The 20,754-nt window shown below is 34.6% G+C and overlaps 1 protein-coding gene across 6 annotated transcripts in view; it reads right to left on the bottom strand.

Moving 5' to 3' along the window:
* The window catches only part of LOC129754424 (rap guanine nucleotide exchange factor 4), a 489,369-nt gene that overhangs the window by 89,872 nt on the left and 378,743 nt on the right, over positions 1 to 20,754 (bottom strand). For 5 of the 6 annotated variants that reach the window (XM_055750486.1, XM_055750487.1, XM_055750488.1 and 2 more), the window contains 4 exons: positions 16,060 to 16,205; positions 11,330 to 11,474; positions 10,716 to 10,889; positions 856 to 1,177 (listed from right to left, as the gene is read on the bottom strand). In XM_055750486.1, coding sequence (XP_055606461.1) covers positions 856 to 1,177; positions 10,716 to 10,889; positions 11,330 to 11,474; positions 16,060 to 16,205 — 787 coding nt within the window. The remainder of the gene's footprint in view (positions 1 to 855; positions 1,178 to 10,715; positions 10,890 to 11,329; positions 11,475 to 16,059; positions 16,206 to 20,754) is intronic. The other variant, XM_055750490.1, reaches the window with a different exon arrangement.

The raw sequence follows: 20,754 nt of genomic DNA, 5'->3' as shown, positions 1-20,754 counted from the left end.
AATGCTGTGATGGGTTATGTTATGACTATTGGTGCCACTTTTGACAGCTTCGCTTCTTTGATTCTAATTGAAAATTCAGAAAACGATTCCCGAGGGATGATGATTTATAATCTCGGAAAAACGTGACTTGAACCTGCCTTGGACATTTTTGTGGGAATGTGAGACGAATATCTTAACTGAGAACTTTTTTCTGCTTCAGTGCGGTTTAAATTTGAGAAACTCATAAGCTAAGACCATTTTCGTAAAAATAAACAACTCGAGATAGAAGAGCTTCCGAGCACATCCGTTCCAGGATATGAAAATCCTGAATAGTTGAGACAGAAAGAGGTTTCCCACTCAGGATTTCTCTGGCAGCGGTGGTGTTTTCCATATTACGTTGGCTATATTTGGTTTTTTTTGATAAGCGTGGGTGTGCATCAGGTGCAGTTAGTGAAATATTGATGCACTGGGATTGGTGTTCATTCAAGCTTCCGAATCATCCCGATTTTTTTTTTATTATCAGCAATCGATCCAGACCCGTTTATAGCATACGGGGAAAGTTCTGGATTCACCGAATGCAAATGTCCCGATACGTGTTGGTTATTTATGGAGGATTGTGAGAAATTGGATTTTCTCTATGCTGCTAAACGATGGAAATTTGAAGCATACGTTTCTATCATTTGTTTTATAGGGAATCCTAACGAAAAACGAATGGATGTTATTTTTAAAACTGGTCATTGAAGCTTTTTGACTACATTATTTCCATTTATGACAAGTTACCCACGATAATTGGACTCATCTTTGGAAGTTTACCAAGTTTGAGTACTTCAAATAGGTGTTGATCGATTATTTTTGTGAATCAAATCCAAAACTCACCTCAATGAACTCGACGGCCAGCGGATCGTCGAAGACGGCGTGCCGCACCACGTTGACCCACCGGGCGATGAAGTGCACCACACGCCGCTTGCAGGTCATGAAGTACTCCCGATCTTCCTCGCTGGCCGTCCTCAGGTCGATCTCCTCATCGGCATGATAGTGGCTGGCCAGCTCGTCGATCAGGATTGGCGTTGGCATAAACACGATGTGGGTCAGGAGAAAATCGTCCAAAAACGGATCGTTTGGTCCCATCTGACCGCTCAGTCTAGTCTCCAGCAGGTGTTCCAGCATCTTCTGTGGCGTGCCGGACATCACAGTGTATCTGAATGGAACGAAGGGATGAAGAATGGATGGGAGAGTAAAAGAGGTGAGTTTTTTTCTCTTTACAACAACTGATTCACAACCCAGCGCGTGGAAGCAAACAACAAGAAGAAGGTAGCATTAATTAAGTGTTCTATCCCTCACTCGAGAAAAAAAAGGACGGAAACGGTGTACTACACTAAAGTCAACAGATTATGGGATGCAGGAAAAAGGTAGCTGGTAAAACTCTTCTTCATGCTAGCTGGTAAGTTGAACACAAACCACGTTGTCTCCCGGAAGGAAATGGATTAATGACCAAGAATAGAGAAAAGGGATTTGTCGAGATACAAAGGATAAGGTAAACAAATTTTTCTAATTAAAATTACTCTTTTCAGCAGTTGCCGGCTGAGAGGGTGTTATTAATGAACACATAATAACAGATGGCTGAAAATTTGATAATTATATGCATTGAAGCTATGTATTTTTTTTGAAGAGATATTCCTTCAAATGAGAAAGATTTCTGCTAGTTAAATAAGGCAAAAAATCAATTTTGGATTGAAAAAGTGTTGCTTAATTTGAAGTTTTCTGGCAAATCACATAACTTATTTTAAATAATTTTTCAGGGTCTCAAATTTATCACAATATCACAAACTTTAAAATACTTTAATAATTTTTATTTTGCGATTCAACTTTTGTTGTTGAAAACGGTCTCTAAATCTCCGGTTTACTTTTTTTTTTTGGTATTTTGATTTGTTTTGCAGACAAATTTGTGGAATATAGGTATGTATGTGTATTATTTTTGAGCTAGGTTTAATATTTAAGCATAAAAAGTGATTTTTACATAAATAATTTCATCTCCATCTGGCACAAAATTTAGAGTTTTTACAATTCAATCAATCAATAAGATGAAGGGGAGATAAGGGCATAACGAGCACACTAATCTTTTCTACAAAAATACGTATTTTCTTAAATAAATTTTCATGAGGATTTGTTTCGTACTTCCGGTAGCATTAATTTTTACAAAAACAGGAATCTCCTTATTATCTTTACCGAGATTTAAAAAAAAAAAAACAGCTAGGTTCTCGAGTAACGAAAATGTTATAATTTTTGAGCATCACGAAATAAGCTCTTATGATCTTAAAATAACCTTGATCTATAATGTACGCACTGCAACATGATGTACACATTGTTTCTCAATTTTTACCATCATAAAATTTTTGATTTTTCACTCTTATCAGTTTTAAAACACGTTTTGATTACAATTTGTTGACTTGAGGCATGTAGAGCACCACTGATCGAGGCACGATGAGCATTTTCTGCCGTAGAATCTAGCAGTGAATTAAAATTGATTTATAGAGCCACAACTTGACTAGTTTACTTCCGACGATTTAGCCTATTGGTAAGGTGTCGGAGAGGTAATTAAAAGACTGGAGTTCGTTTTCTGTTCGAGGTGATTTTTCCATTTACAATTCATGATCAATTTTTTTGATTGTTACATTGAACGGCTAGTAGCATCATTCGCCAAACAAAGCACCTGAAACATAATGTATGAGCGTGTGTGAATTGTTTGTATTCTACAAACAGGCCTAGATTATTTTGATATTGCTTTGTTTGATGAATCTACGACTCACCTGACTTCCTTGAGTTGAATTCGCTGCTAAATTCCCCGGCAGAAAACGCTCATCTTGCCCTGATTAATGGTGCTTATACTGCCCCAGGGGGGGAGTTCTCATTATGCCCCTGCAGTGGCTGGTTTTCAGCTTTTGTCAAAATTTTTTAAAATGCATTTTTTAACGTTTTTTCAAGTTTCTGAACATGAAACAATAATGTAACCTCCATATTAAACTATTTTCTATGGTTAAATAAGCGTTTTCATTAAGGTGGCTATTATACCCTTATCTCCCCTACTTTTATTAAAAAGAAATTGAAAAAAGGAGATGCGTTTCATAGGCAGACGCTTAAACAATTTTTCGCCTTCTGGTTCTAGCCATTTCATTAGACGAACACAACAGGATTCCAATAAAACTTGATGTTCCTCAAAAAAGTTCTTTTTTTAACTCCACTCTTAGCGGGACATTACACGAAAAAAAAACGGGACACAGCCGGAAAAGCGGGAGATTTGAGAAACTCTTAGAAAAAGCTTAATTGCAAAGCCAAACTTAAGCGGGCCATAGACTACACAAACGGCATGTGCAAATTCGATGATTCCACGAGGATTGTTTGATCTATGCTCGACCACACACGATACAAACATATTCCGCGCGAACACAAACGATTGCTGGCAAAAACAGCAAAAGCAACAACAAAAACCCTCTCCACCCCGGCTGGGGCTGAGTAAATGGCCTGAATTTTGTACAAACAGTACCATACACCATGCCGCAGAGGGTTGCTTGTGCAAAAAATTTTGATCCCGACCGATTTTACTTAAACCATATGCGCGCTCATTCAAGCAGTGCCATACACCATGCAAATAGCATTCAAAGCGCCAGAACTTCATCGAATTTCATCGCATTTGCCAAAATGTGGTACAGTCTATGGCCCGTTTTATACTGTATCCGCTGAAGGATACTGTATCCAAATTCGGATTCTTGATTTTCAGTTCGATTCATAATTAGAAAAATAGAATGAAAAATTGTTTTCAAATTTCAAATTTGAATTTATTATTTTTGAAACTCATATGCATTTTCATTTTCTTTTGCAGAGATCATACAATACAAAGCCATTTTAAAATGGCAATCCAGAATTATTTTGGCAGGCCGGAAAATTCTAGGTAAAATCTAGCGTAACATTTAAAAAGGGCGAAACTGCCAAATGTAAACAAATCGAGTTAACGGTCATTCCGGATGCACGCGGTTGACCTTTACTTATTAAACGCGGTTTCATTATAAAATTACTTAAAACTTTCAAAAAATTGATAAAATTCAATTGGACGAAACTTCCTGTTGATGCATTTTCGTTGGAACGTGAAGTTACGCCTATTCAAAATGGAGTGAATTTTTCTATTCGTGTAGGGCCAATAGGCGTAACTGAGTTGACCGTGTGTGACAAAACGGCCTAATTAGTTTTTGCGTGTAGGACGAAAGGGAGAAACTTCAAAACCAAAACAAAAACGGCCGATCAATTGGGCGAAACTTGCAAGCGTAACTGGAATCGAAAACCATAAAAGGGTGAAACTCGAAAATCTCTGAAATTAAGCGAAAAAAAGTTAAAGTTCTTGAAAACCATCGAACAATAAGGGAAAATAATGCACATTTTTTAATGTTGTTGAACAAAAAGTGGTCAATTTTTTAAATAGGATTTGAATAGGTGTTCCGAATTTTCAAACGCATTTTTCTCGTTTCGAGCAAACTGCTAGTCTCGCCCTTTTGAAATGTTACGCTAGAAATTTAAAAATTAATTAGCACATTAGAGGTGTTCAATTCGTTTGAGGCATCCGACAAATAATTTTAGTTTATTTGGGTGAATAAACTTTGAAAAAATACTTTTATGGACGTACAAATTAAAACTGAATTTGAGATTCTTGTTTTATTAACCAATGAATGTGAATTAAACCGGGCAAAAGCCAAACAGCTTTCTCCAATATCCCGACATTCGGGACGGATCGGACTTGTCTCGAAAATGTCATTGAAAAACTTGGCAAGCCTACATAAATTTAGACAAACGAAATGCTTATTCATAATTGAGTGGATTTTGGAAACAAATTTCACTACTTAGTTCATTTTTAAATCCTGAACTGAAATTTAGATTTAGAAACAACATTGAAATTCGAAAACAGATCCAAATTTTGAACTTGAATATTCAGATTAAGAATTATAATTCAAAAACTAGATTCTGATTGGCTCGTAAATGAGTTATGCATTTAAGACAATAAAAATCAAGATGATTATTTCGTTGAGGAATTCAAATAAAAAATATAGCAGATTTATAATTTTGATCGTTGATTAAATTTCATAAATTCATGCCATGTTGGTATTCACATCTCAGGTGTTTTTCAAAAATATTTGATATTTTTTAAATAACACCATTCACAGGATTTTATTTATGGAATTGATTTTTAAAATATTGCTGTTAATGAAACATGAAATCTTAAACTTTAATCAAATTTGCTAGAATCAACTTTGGACCGCAAAAGTTTCATCTCTCACTTTTTCTTTTTGAAAATTTATTTATTTTCATAGTTGATTGAAATGTTTCAATTTGTTAAAACACTCTATTGTTGAGATTGGTGTATTTAGCAATTTTGTATGAGCATAGAATAAGTTTTTTTTTTCAAAGAAGTTGAAGGCTTTCTAAAAAACTTTCTTTTGCTCAAATCAAAGGCCTCAAATAACCAGAATCTTGAGCCTTAACCATGAGCCGGTTTTTCCTACGGCCCTGCCATCGGCCAAAATTCCTCATAGTAAGTACACAAACTTTTTTTTACGCAGATTGATTGACGGATTGTTTGACATAAGCACGTTTATTTTTCACGGTTCTCGTGAATTACCACGTATGAAACCGTTGTGTAATGACAAATATATTTCAAATTTGTTTTAAAAATTTGAAAACTCAAGAAAACTTCCATTATTGTACACTTTGAACAACTGAACTGAGTGAACCATAATCTTTGGAAGCTTTTTAAATAATATTTTCTTCATATCGACGTTGTTTACATTGAATTGGTTGCACGTGCTCCAAAAACGGTTAACTGAATCAGAATCTTACTATAATGCTAAGAAAATTAGAGTTATTCAGTATTGTCTTATATAAACTATGAAAACTATGAAATGCGTATTTGAAAGATTTTCTGTGCAGAACTAATGAATTTAAATTGTCAGTCAGTAAACTTTGTGAAAGTTTTCCATGAAAAAAAGCGGGACATTTTGAGGAAAAAGCGAAACGGCGGGCCATTCAACAAAACAATGAGATATGTCCCACATTTGCGGAACGGATGGTAACCCTACTCTAAGCCAACATCTTCCAAGGATATGATGGCTAGCATAAGATTGCCAAAATTTTTTCAGCACGTATCAAGGCTGGAAAATTCCGGGAAATTTCATATGAAAACCTGGAAAAATCCGGAAATTTGATTACAAAATGGACGTCAGAAAATCCGGGCAATACTCTGGCTAATTTTGTCAAAACACTGAAATTACTCTACAATTTGTTTTATATACTGATTGATTTGCCAAATAAAGTGAATAAGTCGGGGCAAAATCCGAGCTCAACTCATTTTTTTTTATTTCAAACAACGCCAGCTCTTTACATATTTATTTTCCTTTTTTTAAGTTATTCCGCTTCAAAGTTGAAAAAAGAATCTAAATCATTGATGTTCACGAAAATAATATTTAATTTTTTTACAAAACATTTATCAAAGAGTGAATCGTTGTCTTTTATTGCTTAATATTTCAAAACTTGGTTCAAGAGGAGTTATATACCCACGAATTTCGGAGATAGTTTGATTTTATTTGGTGTTGTTTTAAAACAGTTTTATGCATTTATGAGTTGATGAAAACTGAAGTCATAAATCTTCAGCTGTAGTCCAATCTTCCAAAACAGCGTCAAAGATTCAATTCAGCTTCTATAAAATCTAAGATATTTGATATTTGTAAGGTTTAAAAAAAAAATGCATCACTCTGTTTTGCTAATAACTCTTGAATGCTTGGATGAAAATCGAAGAAATTTTTAGTGAACTTACCTAGTAATGTAAAGTGTTTGAATGCAATATTTGGCTACAATCAGTCAAGAGGTTTTTGATATAGTGTCCACTACAGAAGCTCATTGGCAAAATGTTTTGGGCAGGATCGAGAAAAATCCAGGAAAGTCCCAGTGAGAGACCCAAAAATATCTGAAAATCAACTATTTGACCAAAATTCATATGGTAAATCGTTTAAGGAGTCGTGGAGGATCTAACAGTGAGCTAAAATTAGAATAAAAGTGTAGATGTTTTTATCCATAAAGTTAAGGAATATGAGAGGTTCAAACTGAATCCGATATTTTTAATAGGGGAAGTGATAAAAAAGGTGAATTTTTCTGAGTGGTTCGTCTAGCTGACTAATTTACATGACTGACTTCATTTTCACTAGATAGAAAAGCTGCCCACTGGTAAAATAAATAAAATACGGTGGTCAAGTTGTGCGCGAAATATTTGGGCCGCTAGTGGGGAGATATTTTGAAAAATTTCGTAATGGACAGCAAAACGAACTATTCAGCGAGCACCAGGCAGGTTTCCAGTAAGAAACTGTATTGTTGACAAGTCTCGCTTGTAGTTTTTGGAGATTAACAAGGAGAAAAATTTGATATCTACTACTTGAGGAGGCTGACGGAATCTGGAAATCAGTCAGTGTTTCATAACGATTGACACGCTGAATGGGTTGCCCTAAAATGCAACCATTTCACCTGCATAGTACTTTAATTGGTCCTTCAAAGTAGACTTTCTATTTTGATTGGATCTGGAATCGGGTCATTACGCGAAAACGGTTGTGGAGTGATAAAAAGTCAAATACGTTGTATTTGTGACAAGGGAGGATAATCGTCAAAATTTGTCATAACTTCGAACAAATTAAAAATTTTGAGTATTTTTGAAGGCTTCAGGAAACATACAACCTAATAAAAAAAAACCTTCATTTAAAAAAAAGGTCAGTTCAAACTATACTTTATAGATGGAGCACATGGTGCCCAAAAATAAAAGTCGAAAAACTTCTTCATAGGAGGACGCTATCTCAAAAACCACTAATCAGAACGTCACAAAAATTTGCATATGTAAACATAACATTGGGTGGTATGAAAAAAACTTAGTAATTGCTTTTGCTAAACTGAATCGAGCAGTCGAGCAGTCGCTTAAAGCAATTGCTTCGGTTGTTATGAATAAAGTTTTTCTTGACAGCTGTTTTCTCAGTCAGGAGCTTTTACTTTTAGAACAAGCTAGTTTGGTATGAATAAAGCTCAAATCTGAAGCAAATGCTCGACAAATCTCATAGCAATTGCTTTATTTTCTAAGTATGCTCAGTAGCAGACTTTTCCAATAAAAAATTCTTTAATAACGTCATGAACTTATCAAATTAGCAATATTTCACTTCAAAACAATTCAAAAAGGTATTTTCAACATGGATAAAGAAAAGTCGAAGTGATAACCCAACTTTTTTCATATTCCTGTCGTTGTATAAAATCATTCGTCTAAGATGACAATAAACAAATCAGTTAGTAAATATTTCAAATTAAAAAAAACCCGGCTATAGTGGAAGAATTCCCAATTGGCTCAAAGTAAGAAATAAATTGTAATAATTTAAAACATAATACAGATCTCTCATTTTTATATAATTTTTTATAATCCTAAGATTAAAAAAAAAAATCTGAATTAAAATGCGCGCTTATTGCCAGTTTTTTTTATACATCGGATTATCCCGATCCGAATACATGTGGGAGAGCTTATGATAAATATCAAAGTTAGGCCATTTTTTGTTTGACAATATTCGAATATGTATTCATTTTTCTTCAAACATCAACAAACGAACACGCATTAACAAAAAAATCCGGTCGTTCTTACACGCACCACCCGCTTCGTCGACTTTAAGGCTACTTTAGCCGTACTTTTCAATTTTATGATCGTTTTCTTTCATTTTACTTTAGAAAACTTCAGATTCTGCTGGTTGGATAGCTCTATTTTTCGAAGCAAAAGCTATGTTCTAAGACTTTAGTACACATCCGCTAAGCAAATGTTTATTCATACCAAACTAAGCAAATGCTTTGGACTTTTGCTTCGATTGATTTCGAGCTAAGTAAAAGCTACCGAAGCAATTGCTAAACTTTATTCATACCACTAATTACTAGGCAATTTCATCAATTTCCATTCATGTCTTCAAAAGTTATTAACAAAACAAAGGGTTGCATTTCTTTCGAATATATTCCTTAAAGCCATGTCAATCCTAAAAGGTTTTCTTCTGGATTTATAATACAAATCGAGGTTTAGAAATAGGATTTAGTTCGTAAGGCTCAAATATCGGCACGACATTTTAGAATTTGTTTCAACAAAATATTTTTTTTGTGCCGCAGCTTTCCATCCAAAAAGTTGAAAGTGACTCGCAAGCCGCAGGTTTTTTTTTTGTAAATCTTTATTAGAAACGGTTCTTGTCTTCAGGTTTCACCGCAGGTTGTCGACCACTTGTTGCAATTAAAATCAACATATTTTCCAACTGGTATGACAGTTTTTAAGCCCGAAACGGCGTAAAATCAAAAATTTGAACCAACACAAATGCGTATCCAACTTATGAGTAAAGACTTCTGAATCTCTTCAATTTCGGTTTACAGTGTACCTTTTTTCCTGCTTTCCTGCTCCTAAGGATTTTAAACCATAGGAACAGTTTCTTTGGTTAGTGAAAAATTCTGAAAATCTTTTTTTTTTAAATAGATTGGCTCTAAATTACCATAATTATGAAATTACCTTTTTCGCTATGAGAATAACAAACCGCTTTTAAATATAATTCAACCCATTGAGTAAGCTCCACAATTAAGTCTGTAAATTTGCTTTCAATTGTTTGGTTAGTACCTACCTAGTAGTTATCTAGTATTCATATCGCACAAATTATTCATATACCCCTTATTTATTTCCGGGGGACCACGAAGCTCAAAGTGTTAGTTCATTTTCCAAAACGATGAACCCAACCAACAGAAGTGTAAAAAAATATATACCCACATAGATGAGTCGAAAGCAATACTATCAGGATTCAAGTCTAGTAGAGGAGTGGAAAAGTGTAGAAGCAAAGTGCGAAACAAATGATAATGTTATGCTCATAATGGGCGGAAGGCGGGAAAAACGATTATGATTAATTCTAATGATATGAAAACAACCTCTCGGGCTGATGCTACGGGAGCTTTTTGCTGTATTGGATGGGGGAAGCAACACTCCGGAATAAGCTCGTAACGTGCAAATTTTTACTGGCCTTTGAGAGGTGTAAACGATACTCGACTGCAGTTTTTTTGGGGTGAAAAAAAAATGAAAATTTGAATGGAAGTATGGGAGGAGATTGTTATTGAGTTAGCAATGAAGTGTTCAACACCCTGCCTGGATTAAGTCCCAATTCGATAAGAGGAATTGCTGGAAAATTGAATTTTCAGTAGATTGGGAAAGTACGTGGAACGAAATTTATCACTAAAGAAGACATTGATGGCGTAATTGGTCTCTAGGATGATTTTTGGAGGGATCGTTTTCAGGAAGAGGGATAAATTAATTTGAAATTTGAGATTATGATCATTTTTGTATAGAATAATTCAATAACAAGAAGGTCTAATATAGGTATTATGTAAAGCTTGAGTGTGAAAACGAATACTGCAGGCAATCTAGCTGTTTTTAAACGTAAAATGTAGGAGCGAAACTTGACAGCTACAGGAAAGAACATAAAAGAACGTCATGCATGTTAGCGGAAACGTGGAATCGTTCCTTCAGAATACCAACTGAAAAATGCATGATTTCTAATGAATTCGCAGAATTCCTGTGGTAATTCTGAGGGGACAAAATAAGCCAACAACTACTAAGAAAACTACACAGGGGAAGAATCAGAGTGGGAGGAATCCTTGAAGCATACTTGAAAGCCGAGTGTCCTCGTTGTTTGGCGACCCGTTCCAGGATTAGTACGTCCTTGCCGTGTTCCTGTAACCGTAGCGTGTTGGCCTCAACGTCCCGCAGGATCCGGTTAAAGTGCTCCTTGTCCACCCGCAGCAGGTGGCTGTTGTTCTCCTTGAGCACAATTGTGGCAGCCCTGGGAAGCGCGAGCCGCGGATTAGTTTCGATTTGTTCGCAGTGAGGGCAGAAAAAACGGATACAAGGTGGTTTGTTTAGTGCTTGTATTAGTAGAGTAATTAAAAGTATCTCGTTAATTATTGCAAAAATTGTTTAAAAAAAAATTCAAAGTTTAAGCCACCTTGTAGGAACCCATTGAAATGGGTTTGCTCCTTCCCGGAACCTAATTAGCAATATTAGAAGCTTAACTAGTTTAAGAACAACCGGAAAAAGCACGTGACAAATGTGACCCATGGCCTGAAAAAAATATCCTAGCAAAAAAGAGGTCCCCTTTTCGCGGTCATTAATTTCATCTTTGCGTGTTTTTTCTGTTTATCGGTAGAATCTAGGGACCCTTTTTGGGACAAGAAAAAGTCTAAAACCTTCGGCAAAAACGAAAACCATCCCCACCATTCTTACCTGGGCGCATCGTTGATGAGTGCCAATTTGCCAAAATCATCACCCTCCTTGAGCGTCGCGACGGTGCCCTTGCCGTGGATGACGACGTCGACCGAACCCTTGAGCAAGATGTACCACGATCGGCCCTCGTCGCCCTGGTTGAACACTGAAAGTGGCAGAGTTAAAATTTTGTTAAATTTTTCTTTTTATTGGACGCTGTTTTAGAATTTATTAAACGAAAAACCCATACAAAAGTTCAAACAAAGGTTCTCATTTAAATGTTAATGTTAAAAAAGTTTCCTGACTTTCAAGAAAGTTAAGGATGTCAAAATAAACAAGAAATAAAAATCTAGAAATGTCGAGAAAGTCTTAAAATTTTAAAAGAATTTGGAAAGAATGTTATGTCCAGAAAATCAAGAAAATAAAAAAAATCAAGAAAGTTAAAAAAGTGAAGAAAGTCAAGAAAGTCAAGAAAGTCAAGACAGTCAAAAAAGTCAAAAAAGTCAAAAAAGCCAAGAAAGTCACGAAAGTCAAGAAAGTTAAAGAAGTCAAGAAAGTCAGGAAAGTCAAGAAAGTCAGGAAATTCAAGACAGTCAAGAAAGTCAAGAAAGTTAAGAATGTCAAGAAAGTCAAGAAAATGAAGAAAGTCAAGAAAGTCAAGAAAGTCATGAAAGTCAAGAAAGTCATGAAAGTCAAGAAGGTCAAGAAAATCAAGAAAGTCAAGAAAGTCAAGAAAGTCAATACAGTTGAGAAAGTTAAGAAAGTCAAGAAAGTCAAGAAAGTCAAGAAAGCCAAGAAAGTCAAGAAAATAAAAAATAGTCAAGAATATCAAAAAAATCAGGAAAGTCAGGAAAGTCAAGAAAGTCAAAAAAGCAAGAAAATCAAGAAAGTCAAGAAAATCAAGACAGTTGCGAAAGTTAAGAAAGTCAAGAAAGTCAAGAAAGTCAAGAAAGTCAAGAAAATAAAAAAAGTCAATAAAATCAAAAAATCGGGAAAGTCAAGAAAATCAAGAAAGTCCAGAAAGTCCAGAAAGTGAAGAAAGTCAGGAAATTCCAGAAAGTCAAGAAAGTTAAGAAATTCAAGAACTTCAAGAAAGTCAAGAAAGTCAAGAGAGTCAAGAAAGTCAAGACAGTCAAAAAATTCTAAAAAGTCAAGAAAGTGAAGAAAGTCAGGAAATTCCAGAAAGTCAAGAAAGTCAGGAAATTCCAGAAAGTCAAGAAATTTAAGAAAGTCAAGAAAGTCAAGAAAGTCAAGAAAGTCAAGAAAGTCAATAAAGTCAAGAAAGTCAAGACAGTGAAGAAAGTCAGGAAATTCCAGAAAGACAAGAAAGTTAAGAAAGTCAAGAACGTCAAGAAAGTCAAGAAAGTCAAGAAAGTCAAGAAGGTCAAGTCTAGAAAGTCTAGAAAGTCAAGAAAGTGAAGAAAGTCAGGAAATTCCAGAAAGTCAAGAAAGTTAAGAAAGTCAAGAACGTCAAGAAAGTCAAGAAAGTCAAGAAAGTCTTGACTTTCTTGACTTTCTTGACTTTCTTGACTTTCTTGACGTTCTTGACTTTCTTAACTTTCTTGACTTTCTGGAATTTCCTGACTTTCTTCACTTTCTTGACTTTCTAGACTTTCTAGACTTGACCTTCTTGACTTTCTTGACTTTCTTGACTTTCTTGACGTTCTTGACTTTCTTAACTTTCTTGTCTTTCTGGAATTTCCTGACTTTCTTCACTGTCAAGAAAGTCAAGAAAGTCAAGAAAGTCAAGAAAGTCAAGAAAGTCAAGAAAGTCAAGAAAGTCAAGAAAGTCAAGAAAGTCAAGAAAGTCAAGAAAGTCAAGAAAGTCAAGAAAGTCAAGAAAGTCAAGTCTAGAAAGTCAAGAAAGTCAAGAAAGTCAAGAAAGTCAAGAAAGTCAAGAATGTCAAGAAAGTCAAGAAAGTCAAGAAAGTCAAGAAAGTCAAGAAAGTCAAGAAAGTCAAGAAAGTCAAGAAAGTCAAGAAAGTCAAGAAACTTGAAAAAGTCAAGAAAGTCAAGAAACTTGAAAAAGTCAAGAAAGTCAAGAGAATCAAGGCAAATCAAGAAAATCAAGATAATAAAAAAAATCAAGAAATTAAACTTAATCAAGAAAATAACAAAACACAAGAAAATAAAAAATATCAAGAAAATAAAAAAAATCACGAAAAAAAATATTAAGGAAATCAAGAAAATCAGAAAAAATAAGAAAACCAAGCAAACTTAAAAAACAAGAAAATAAAATAAAAACCAAAAAATCAAGAAAATAAAAAAAAAGTCAAAAAAATCGAGAAAATAAGAAAATTAAGATAATCGAAAACAATTAAAAAAAAAATCAAAAAAATCAAGAAAAACAAAAGTCATGAAAGTCAAGAAAATTAAGAAATAAAGAAAACATTCGAAATCTTTAGTCAGATGCAAAACTGAATTTAATATTTTATTCTGATATTTGAATTAAAAAAAATCTATATGTTTAAACCATTTTGTTGCGTTTTCATTCGTGAAAAACCAGTCAGTCATTATTGATTAACTTCCTAGAACGAATTATTTGAGCGCATATTCAGTAAAAGGGAAAAAACCCGAACCAGCAAATAAACATTTGGGAAAAAGTTGAGCCACCACCATTTGGAGTTAATTGATCTGGAAGGAAAAAGTTGTCGGTTTGGCTGCCAGCAAAAATGATTTCCTCTCCTAAATCGGCTTTTCCCCGGCAAACGGGAAAACAGCTTTCGGAGGACGGGAATCTGTGAAGCAATGGGGAAAGAGCTCATTCTGGTTTGCTGGTCCGTAAATTTGTGATGGTAATTATCTTTTCGACAACTTTATTTCGGAGCGCCGAAATGGGCGAGATAAAACTTGGCTCTAGCAATAAGTATCTTCTAGAAACGTTTTAATTTGATTTTCTGCGCTCATATTTAAATGAAACAAACAAACATCGATTATTTGCAACTGGCGCGGGTGAATTTATGGCTGGTGGATAAACAAAAACAAATGTGAGCGAAGCAATTTTATTTCAAGTGTTTTGGTGAACATGGCTTCTTGAATGCAATTAGTTCTTGAAATCTTAAAAAAAAAATATTCAAGAAGTAGCTAGTGGAGTCACGAAAGTCAGGAGAGTGAAGAAACTGAGGAAATAGAAATAAAATTACGTGAATTCGGAAAGTTAAAAAAACGCCTCAATGTTTAGAAAATGACAAAAACTAAGAAAATCAAGATATTAAAATGGTAAAAAAGAGAATCCATTCAAGAATGTAAATTAATTCAAGATGGATAGAAAATCATGAAAAAAATTCTTGATTTTCAAGAGAATCAAAGAAATTAAAAATATCAAAAGAATAAAAAAAACAGAAAAATTTAGAAAATCAAGACAATTATAAAATTAAAAAAGTCAAGGAAATCAAGAAAATCAAGAAATTGAAGACAATCATAAAATCAAAAAAGTCATGGAAGTCAAAAATATCAAGAAAATCAAGAAAATCAAGAAAATCAAGAAAATCAAGAAAATCAAGAAAATCAAGTCAATCAAAAAAAAATCAAGAAAATCGAGAAAATCAAATAAATCAAGAAAATCAAAAGAATTAGGAAAATAAAAAAAATCAAGAATGTCAAGAAATCAAGATAGTTCAAAAAGTCAAGAATATCATGAAATTCTAGAAAATCGAGCAAATTTAGAATATCAAGAAAATAAAGAAAATCCAGAAAATCAAAAAAAATCAAGAAAATATAGAAAATAAAAAAATAAAGAATGTCATAGTCTAGAAAATCTAGAAAATCATGAAATTCAAGAAAATTGAGCAAATCAAGAAAGTCAAGAAAATCAAGAAAATCAAGAAAATCAAGAAAATCAAGAAAATCAAGAAAATCAAGAAAATCAAGAAAATCAAGAAAATCAAGAAAATCAAGAAAATCAAGAAAATCAAGAAAATCAAGAAAATCAAGATAATCCAGGAAATCCAGAAAATCATGAAAATCAAGAAAATCAAGAAAATCCAGATAATCCAGAAAATCCAGAAAATCGAACAAATCAAAAAAGTCAAGAAAATCAAGAAAATCGAGAAAAAAAACAGAAAATCAAGAAAATCAAGAAAATCAAGAAAGTAAAAAAAACCAAGAAAATCAAGGAAATAAAAAAAATCAAGAAAATCAAGAAAATCAAGAAAATCAAGAAAATAAATGAATATCAAGATAACTAAGAAAATCAAGAAAATCAAGAAAACCAAGAAAATCGAGAAAATCAAGAAAATCAAGAAAATCAATATATTCAAGAAAATCAAGAAAATCAAGAAAATCAAGAAAATCAAGAAAATTAAGAAAATCAAGAAAATCAAGAAAATCAAGAAAATCAAAAAAATCAAGCAAATCAAGAAAATCAAGAAAACCAAGAAAATCAAGAAAATCAAGAAAATTAAGAAAAATTAAGAAAATCAATAAAATCAATAAAGTCAAGAAAATCATGTAAATCAAGAAAATGAAGAAAATCAAAATCTAGAAGTTAAGAAAATTAAGAAAATCAAGGAAATCAAGAAAGTCAAGAAGTAAAGAAAATCAAGAAAATCAAGGAAACCAAGAAAGTATAAATCAAGAATATCAAGAAAATAAAAAACAACAAAAATCAAGAGAACTAAGAAAATCATGAAAATCATTTGAATGATTAAACTGAATCGAAAGATTATTGTTTTTTGGGATTGATCTACAATTTAGATTTTCGAATCAAACAAGATCTATGCTGGAAATAGATTTTCGAAAGATTCACTCACAGACAGTTCCGGCATGGGCGTGCGCCTCGAAAACAATGATCGACGCCAGCTCCCGCTTGATGGACGTCGACAGATGCGAAAGGGCGGCAATGTGCAGCAACTCTTCGTAGACCAGTTCCAGCTCTTCGTGGGTTCGCTCGTGGGATCTGCATGGGAGAAAACAAGACAAAGCCCCCCGGGGGGATGAGAAATTTGCATTGCAAATCATTATCAAGGGGGTGGTCGGCGGTGGACGGTGCGCTTTTCACCGTTCCGTGTTTTGTTCCGGTGAGTAATGAAATGGCATACATTCAGGCGTTTTAAGCTAGGAAAATGATAATTAAATATCCCTCGAATGGAACAGTACCTACATGTGTGGAACGTGTTATTTGGTTCATTCTCTCTGAATTTCAATATTTGTGTAACACGGGAAAGTACCATCGGTGAAGGTGTCTTAGTTGAGTTTGCAGGGTGAAACTTTATTGAAAGGTAGTTTGTATTTTGCTTTAAGAGATATGTAAATAAATTAAGGGTTAAAAGGGTATCTTAATTGCTTTGGACTTTTTTTTTAAAAAAAGGAAAACAACTCTATCAGCATTTGGTGCTGGAAATAAACTTCTAGGAAACTAGCAAGGTTCGTTTGAGTTGCAAATCTAGGGACTGAAATTTTCCGAAGAAACTGAGAGCCGTTGATTGCACTTGTTGCTCCGAGACCGTCTTCTTATTTATTTCTGTCAGAAGAATCGGGCTCGCAATTAACACCCTTCATCAAACAGACTTGTTCAACTACAAAGTTAAAACACCGAAACTTTGCCAAGATGCCGCCACTATTTGCCTTTTCCGTTAGTTAGTTAGCTAGTTGTTTGTTCTAGAGCTCTCCGGGCTGGGGTCCGGGTTTTTCGATACTAGCGGGCTGTTGTTGTCATCGTCAACAGCATCCGTTTGGTTCTTTCTCGGAAGAAAGCATCGGATATCCCTCGTTTTTTGCAATAAGTTACTTTCAGCATTTAATTGAGATTAATGAGGTGAAATCATCTCGAATTCACGATAAAAGTGCATTGAAAATCACCTTTGCTACAAAGATTCTTGGCTTTCTGCAATTTGAACCAATTGGATTGTTTTTATTTTTCACTAGCACGGACATCTTTTCTAAAAGTCTCTCAATGTTTGAACCGATGGCGTTGTTTGTTTATTTTACCTCGCTGTCAACATTCAAGGGAAAACTTCTAAGATGTCAATCGAAATCATATTATAACGTCATCATCTGATCTCCTGAATACTTCCAGGTAAGTCTTCGCCATTGACCTTGCTGTCAACGACAATCGCGACAATTAATTAGAAAGCGAAAAACTTTCTTTAATCACCTTGTAGCAATTTTGTCGTCAAATGTTTATCGATAGCCTTCCTTTAGATTAGGGGTGGAATAGAATGGTTCAAATTTAAAATATATCATTAAATAAAAATTTCAGTTCCTTTTCATTCGACTCAATTTAAAAAAAAAGAATTTCAAATATAATAAAAAAAAAAAAATTGTATCATAATTAAGAATTAGTCTTGCAAAAAAGTGAAGGTGTGCACGGCAGACAACTACATAAATTACAGTTAAACCAAACAGGTTGGCGGGTTGTAAAATTATCAACCTCCGTGTTGAGGGAGATTGTGATTAATGAAAAATGGTTCCCCTTGGTCGTTGCTCGTTTTTGTTAACGGGGTGTAGCTCGCGGGGTCCAACTTTTTCTTCGGCCCCTCCCCTCGCATAATAAGCTGAAGTGATTGAGTAGGTTGAAGGCGAATATTTTTTGCTTCCAACATTAACGATCAACGATGGAACCGGCAGAAGACAGATTCGTTTCGTCTCGCGTATTCTTGGGTCCCTTGTAGGGAAAGCGTTCGATGTAATCAATTAATCGAGAGAACGTTTCGGCTTCTGGGGGGAGAATTGGAGGCAATCTGTCACTGGGCCCGGGGCGCGGTAAAAGAAGTTTAACGCGATAGCATAGCAGAAGCAAGAGTTAAATATTTGCTATTAATTTGTACTTCTGAAAGGTTCCATAGATCTTGCGAACCGTGACCTGGTGGACGTCTGGTGAGAGTTTTCTGGGTTCTAAGCATGACGGTGGAAATCGCGATACTTTGAAAGACTCAGTTTGACTGAAAATTTCTTGAGGAAGATTTCGTTTTCACCTGAAAAACATCGTTTTTTATGTGAGCTATAATCACAATGTTAGATGACAAAGAGTTACAAAGCCGTATTTAAAGGGTGATACGGTCAAAATTTGGTCAATATCAACTTGACGAATTTCTTTCAATTTTGCATTTAAAAAACCTGAACACCCCTCATTTTGAAGGTGTGTGTGGGTGTAGAATGTTGCTCCTATTTTGATTTTGGAATTCACTCTTCAGTTTTCAAAATGCCATCCAAGGAAGAAGAGCAGCGTATCAAAATTTTGCTCGCGAAAATCCGAGCTACTCGCACGCAAAGCTGGCAAAATCGCTAAAAGTTGCCAAATCAAGCGTTACAAATGTAATTAAAGTGTTTGGGAAACGTTTGTCGACAGCCAGGAAGTCTGGATCGGGTGGAAATCGAAAATCGGAAGCCGCTGAGACGACAAAGAGAGTTGCCGGTAGTTTCAAGCGAAACCCTAACCTCTCTCTCTCCGAGATGCCGCAAATAAGCTAGGTGTATCGTCGACAACCGTGCATCGAGCCAAAAAACGAGCCGGACTATCGACTTACAAGAAGGTTGTGACTCCAAATCGCGATGATGAACAAAATACGACGGCCAAAGCGCGATCCCGGAGGCTGTACACGACGATGCTGACGAAGTTTGACTGCGTGGTAATGGACGACGAAACCTACGTCAAAGCCGACTACAAGCAGCTTCCGGGACAGGAGTTTTATACGGCAAAAGGAAGGGAAAAGGTAGCAGATATTTTCAAGCACATGAAACTGTCAAAGATCGCGAAGAAATATCTGGTTTGGAAAACCATATGTACCTGTGGCTTGAAAAGCAGCATTTTCATAGCTTCCGGGGATCAACCAAGAAATTTACGTGAAAGAGTGTTTGAATAAACGTCTGCTGCCTTTTCTGTAGTAACACAATTATTCCGTACTGTTTTGGCCGGATTTGTCATCTTGCCATTACAGTAAAAAGGCCATGGAGTGGTACGCTGCCAACAACGTGCAGGTGGTTCCCAAGGACAAGAACCCTCCCAACACGCCAGAGCTCCGCAGAATTCAAAAATACTAGGCTATTGTCAAGCGGAACCTAAAGAAGACCAAAAAAACTGCTAAGGACGAGCAGCAGTTCAAGGCAAACTGGCTTTCTGCGGCGAAGAAGGTGGACAAGGGGGCTGTACAAAATCTGATGGCAGGGGTTAAGCGTAAGACCCGGCAATTCGGAAAAGCGGAAACCTAACTGAATGTTTTTCCTGAATTTCATACTAATTAAACTTGAAAAAGAAATTTAATTTGATTTTTTAAATAAACGATTTTACAGATATACACGCGTTTTCCCTTGACCATATTTTGACCGTATCACCCTTTATTCTGAAATGTTAAGTTTATGTTTAAATATGTAATATTTTAAGAAATCAAATCTGACACTTCAGTTAACTCAAGAATTTGCAATCGGCACATTTACTCCATTTTCTGTTGAAATACGGCTCAGCGAATTTTTGGAATCTCTCGTTGTATGTTGTTCACGGTTCTTAAAGTGATAAAAATAAGTTTTATAAATATAAGCTAATTATTCAGTAAAAAATACAATGGTTTTCAAGGAGAAAGTCAATGATATATTACTTTTCCTTATGTTTTCGTTCATGACATATTGCATAAGATACCAAAAACATTTATTTCTTTAAATGAATCTTGAAATTAGCCCCAATTTAGCCGACATAAAGCAATTTCATTATTCGAACCGGGATGGTCACGAACTTTGTTCAAAAATGCCATATTTTTAGGCCATTTTGTCTTTCGGCTCAATTTTCAGCCACTATTAAAATTATAATGAAGTTTTTTCTTTTCTAGACAGTGAACATGTGGACAATTCCAAAATGGTATAATTTATCGAAATCGGTTCAGTAGTTTTGAAGATACAGCCAAAATAGTAATCCGGGTCTATATGACCCTAACCGGCAAATTGTCCTTTTTTTAACCGCAAAGAAAAGTTAACCGAGTAAAAGTCGAGTGAAGGTAATGAGGCTTTGGGTGATTTTTTATAACGTAAACTTGAAAATTACGTGGTTGCGGTCAACATTACTTTCTAGACTTAAGGCCAAATACAAACGTTGTGAAATCGATACAAGCAAGAAACTTTGAAACAGTTTCATTCATTAATTAATCATAACTAATAACATGACATTTTCATACATGACATTTTCAAAAACTAGAATCAAAGCCTTGTAGTAACCTTCAATAACAGTAAAAACCAGGAACATTTTTTACAAATGTATCTCATGTGGGAAAATTCAAAATATTTTTCAACAATTTTTTTTTTTTAATTTTGTTCTGGTCATGATGCTGATCGAAATACAATATATTTTTTTAAGATGTATCATATGGTGCTTAGAGCTTCATTCGTAAAACAAGTCACACGATCTCAACGAGATATTTTATTCAAATATAGTTCAATATCAAAATCTTCGTTTTAATTGTTTCCAAAAAAACAAGATTATAACTCCTTTGATACAAACAGTCGTTTTTTTTGTCTCAATT

Source organism: Uranotaenia lowii, chromosome 3 (genome assembly GCF_029784155.1).
Source record: "Uranotaenia lowii strain MFRU-FL chromosome 3, ASM2978415v1, whole genome shotgun sequence".
NCBI lineage: Eukaryota > Metazoa > Arthropoda > Insecta > Diptera > Culicidae > Uranotaenia > Uranotaenia lowii.
This window is presented reverse-complemented; position numbering and strand designations above follow the sequence as displayed.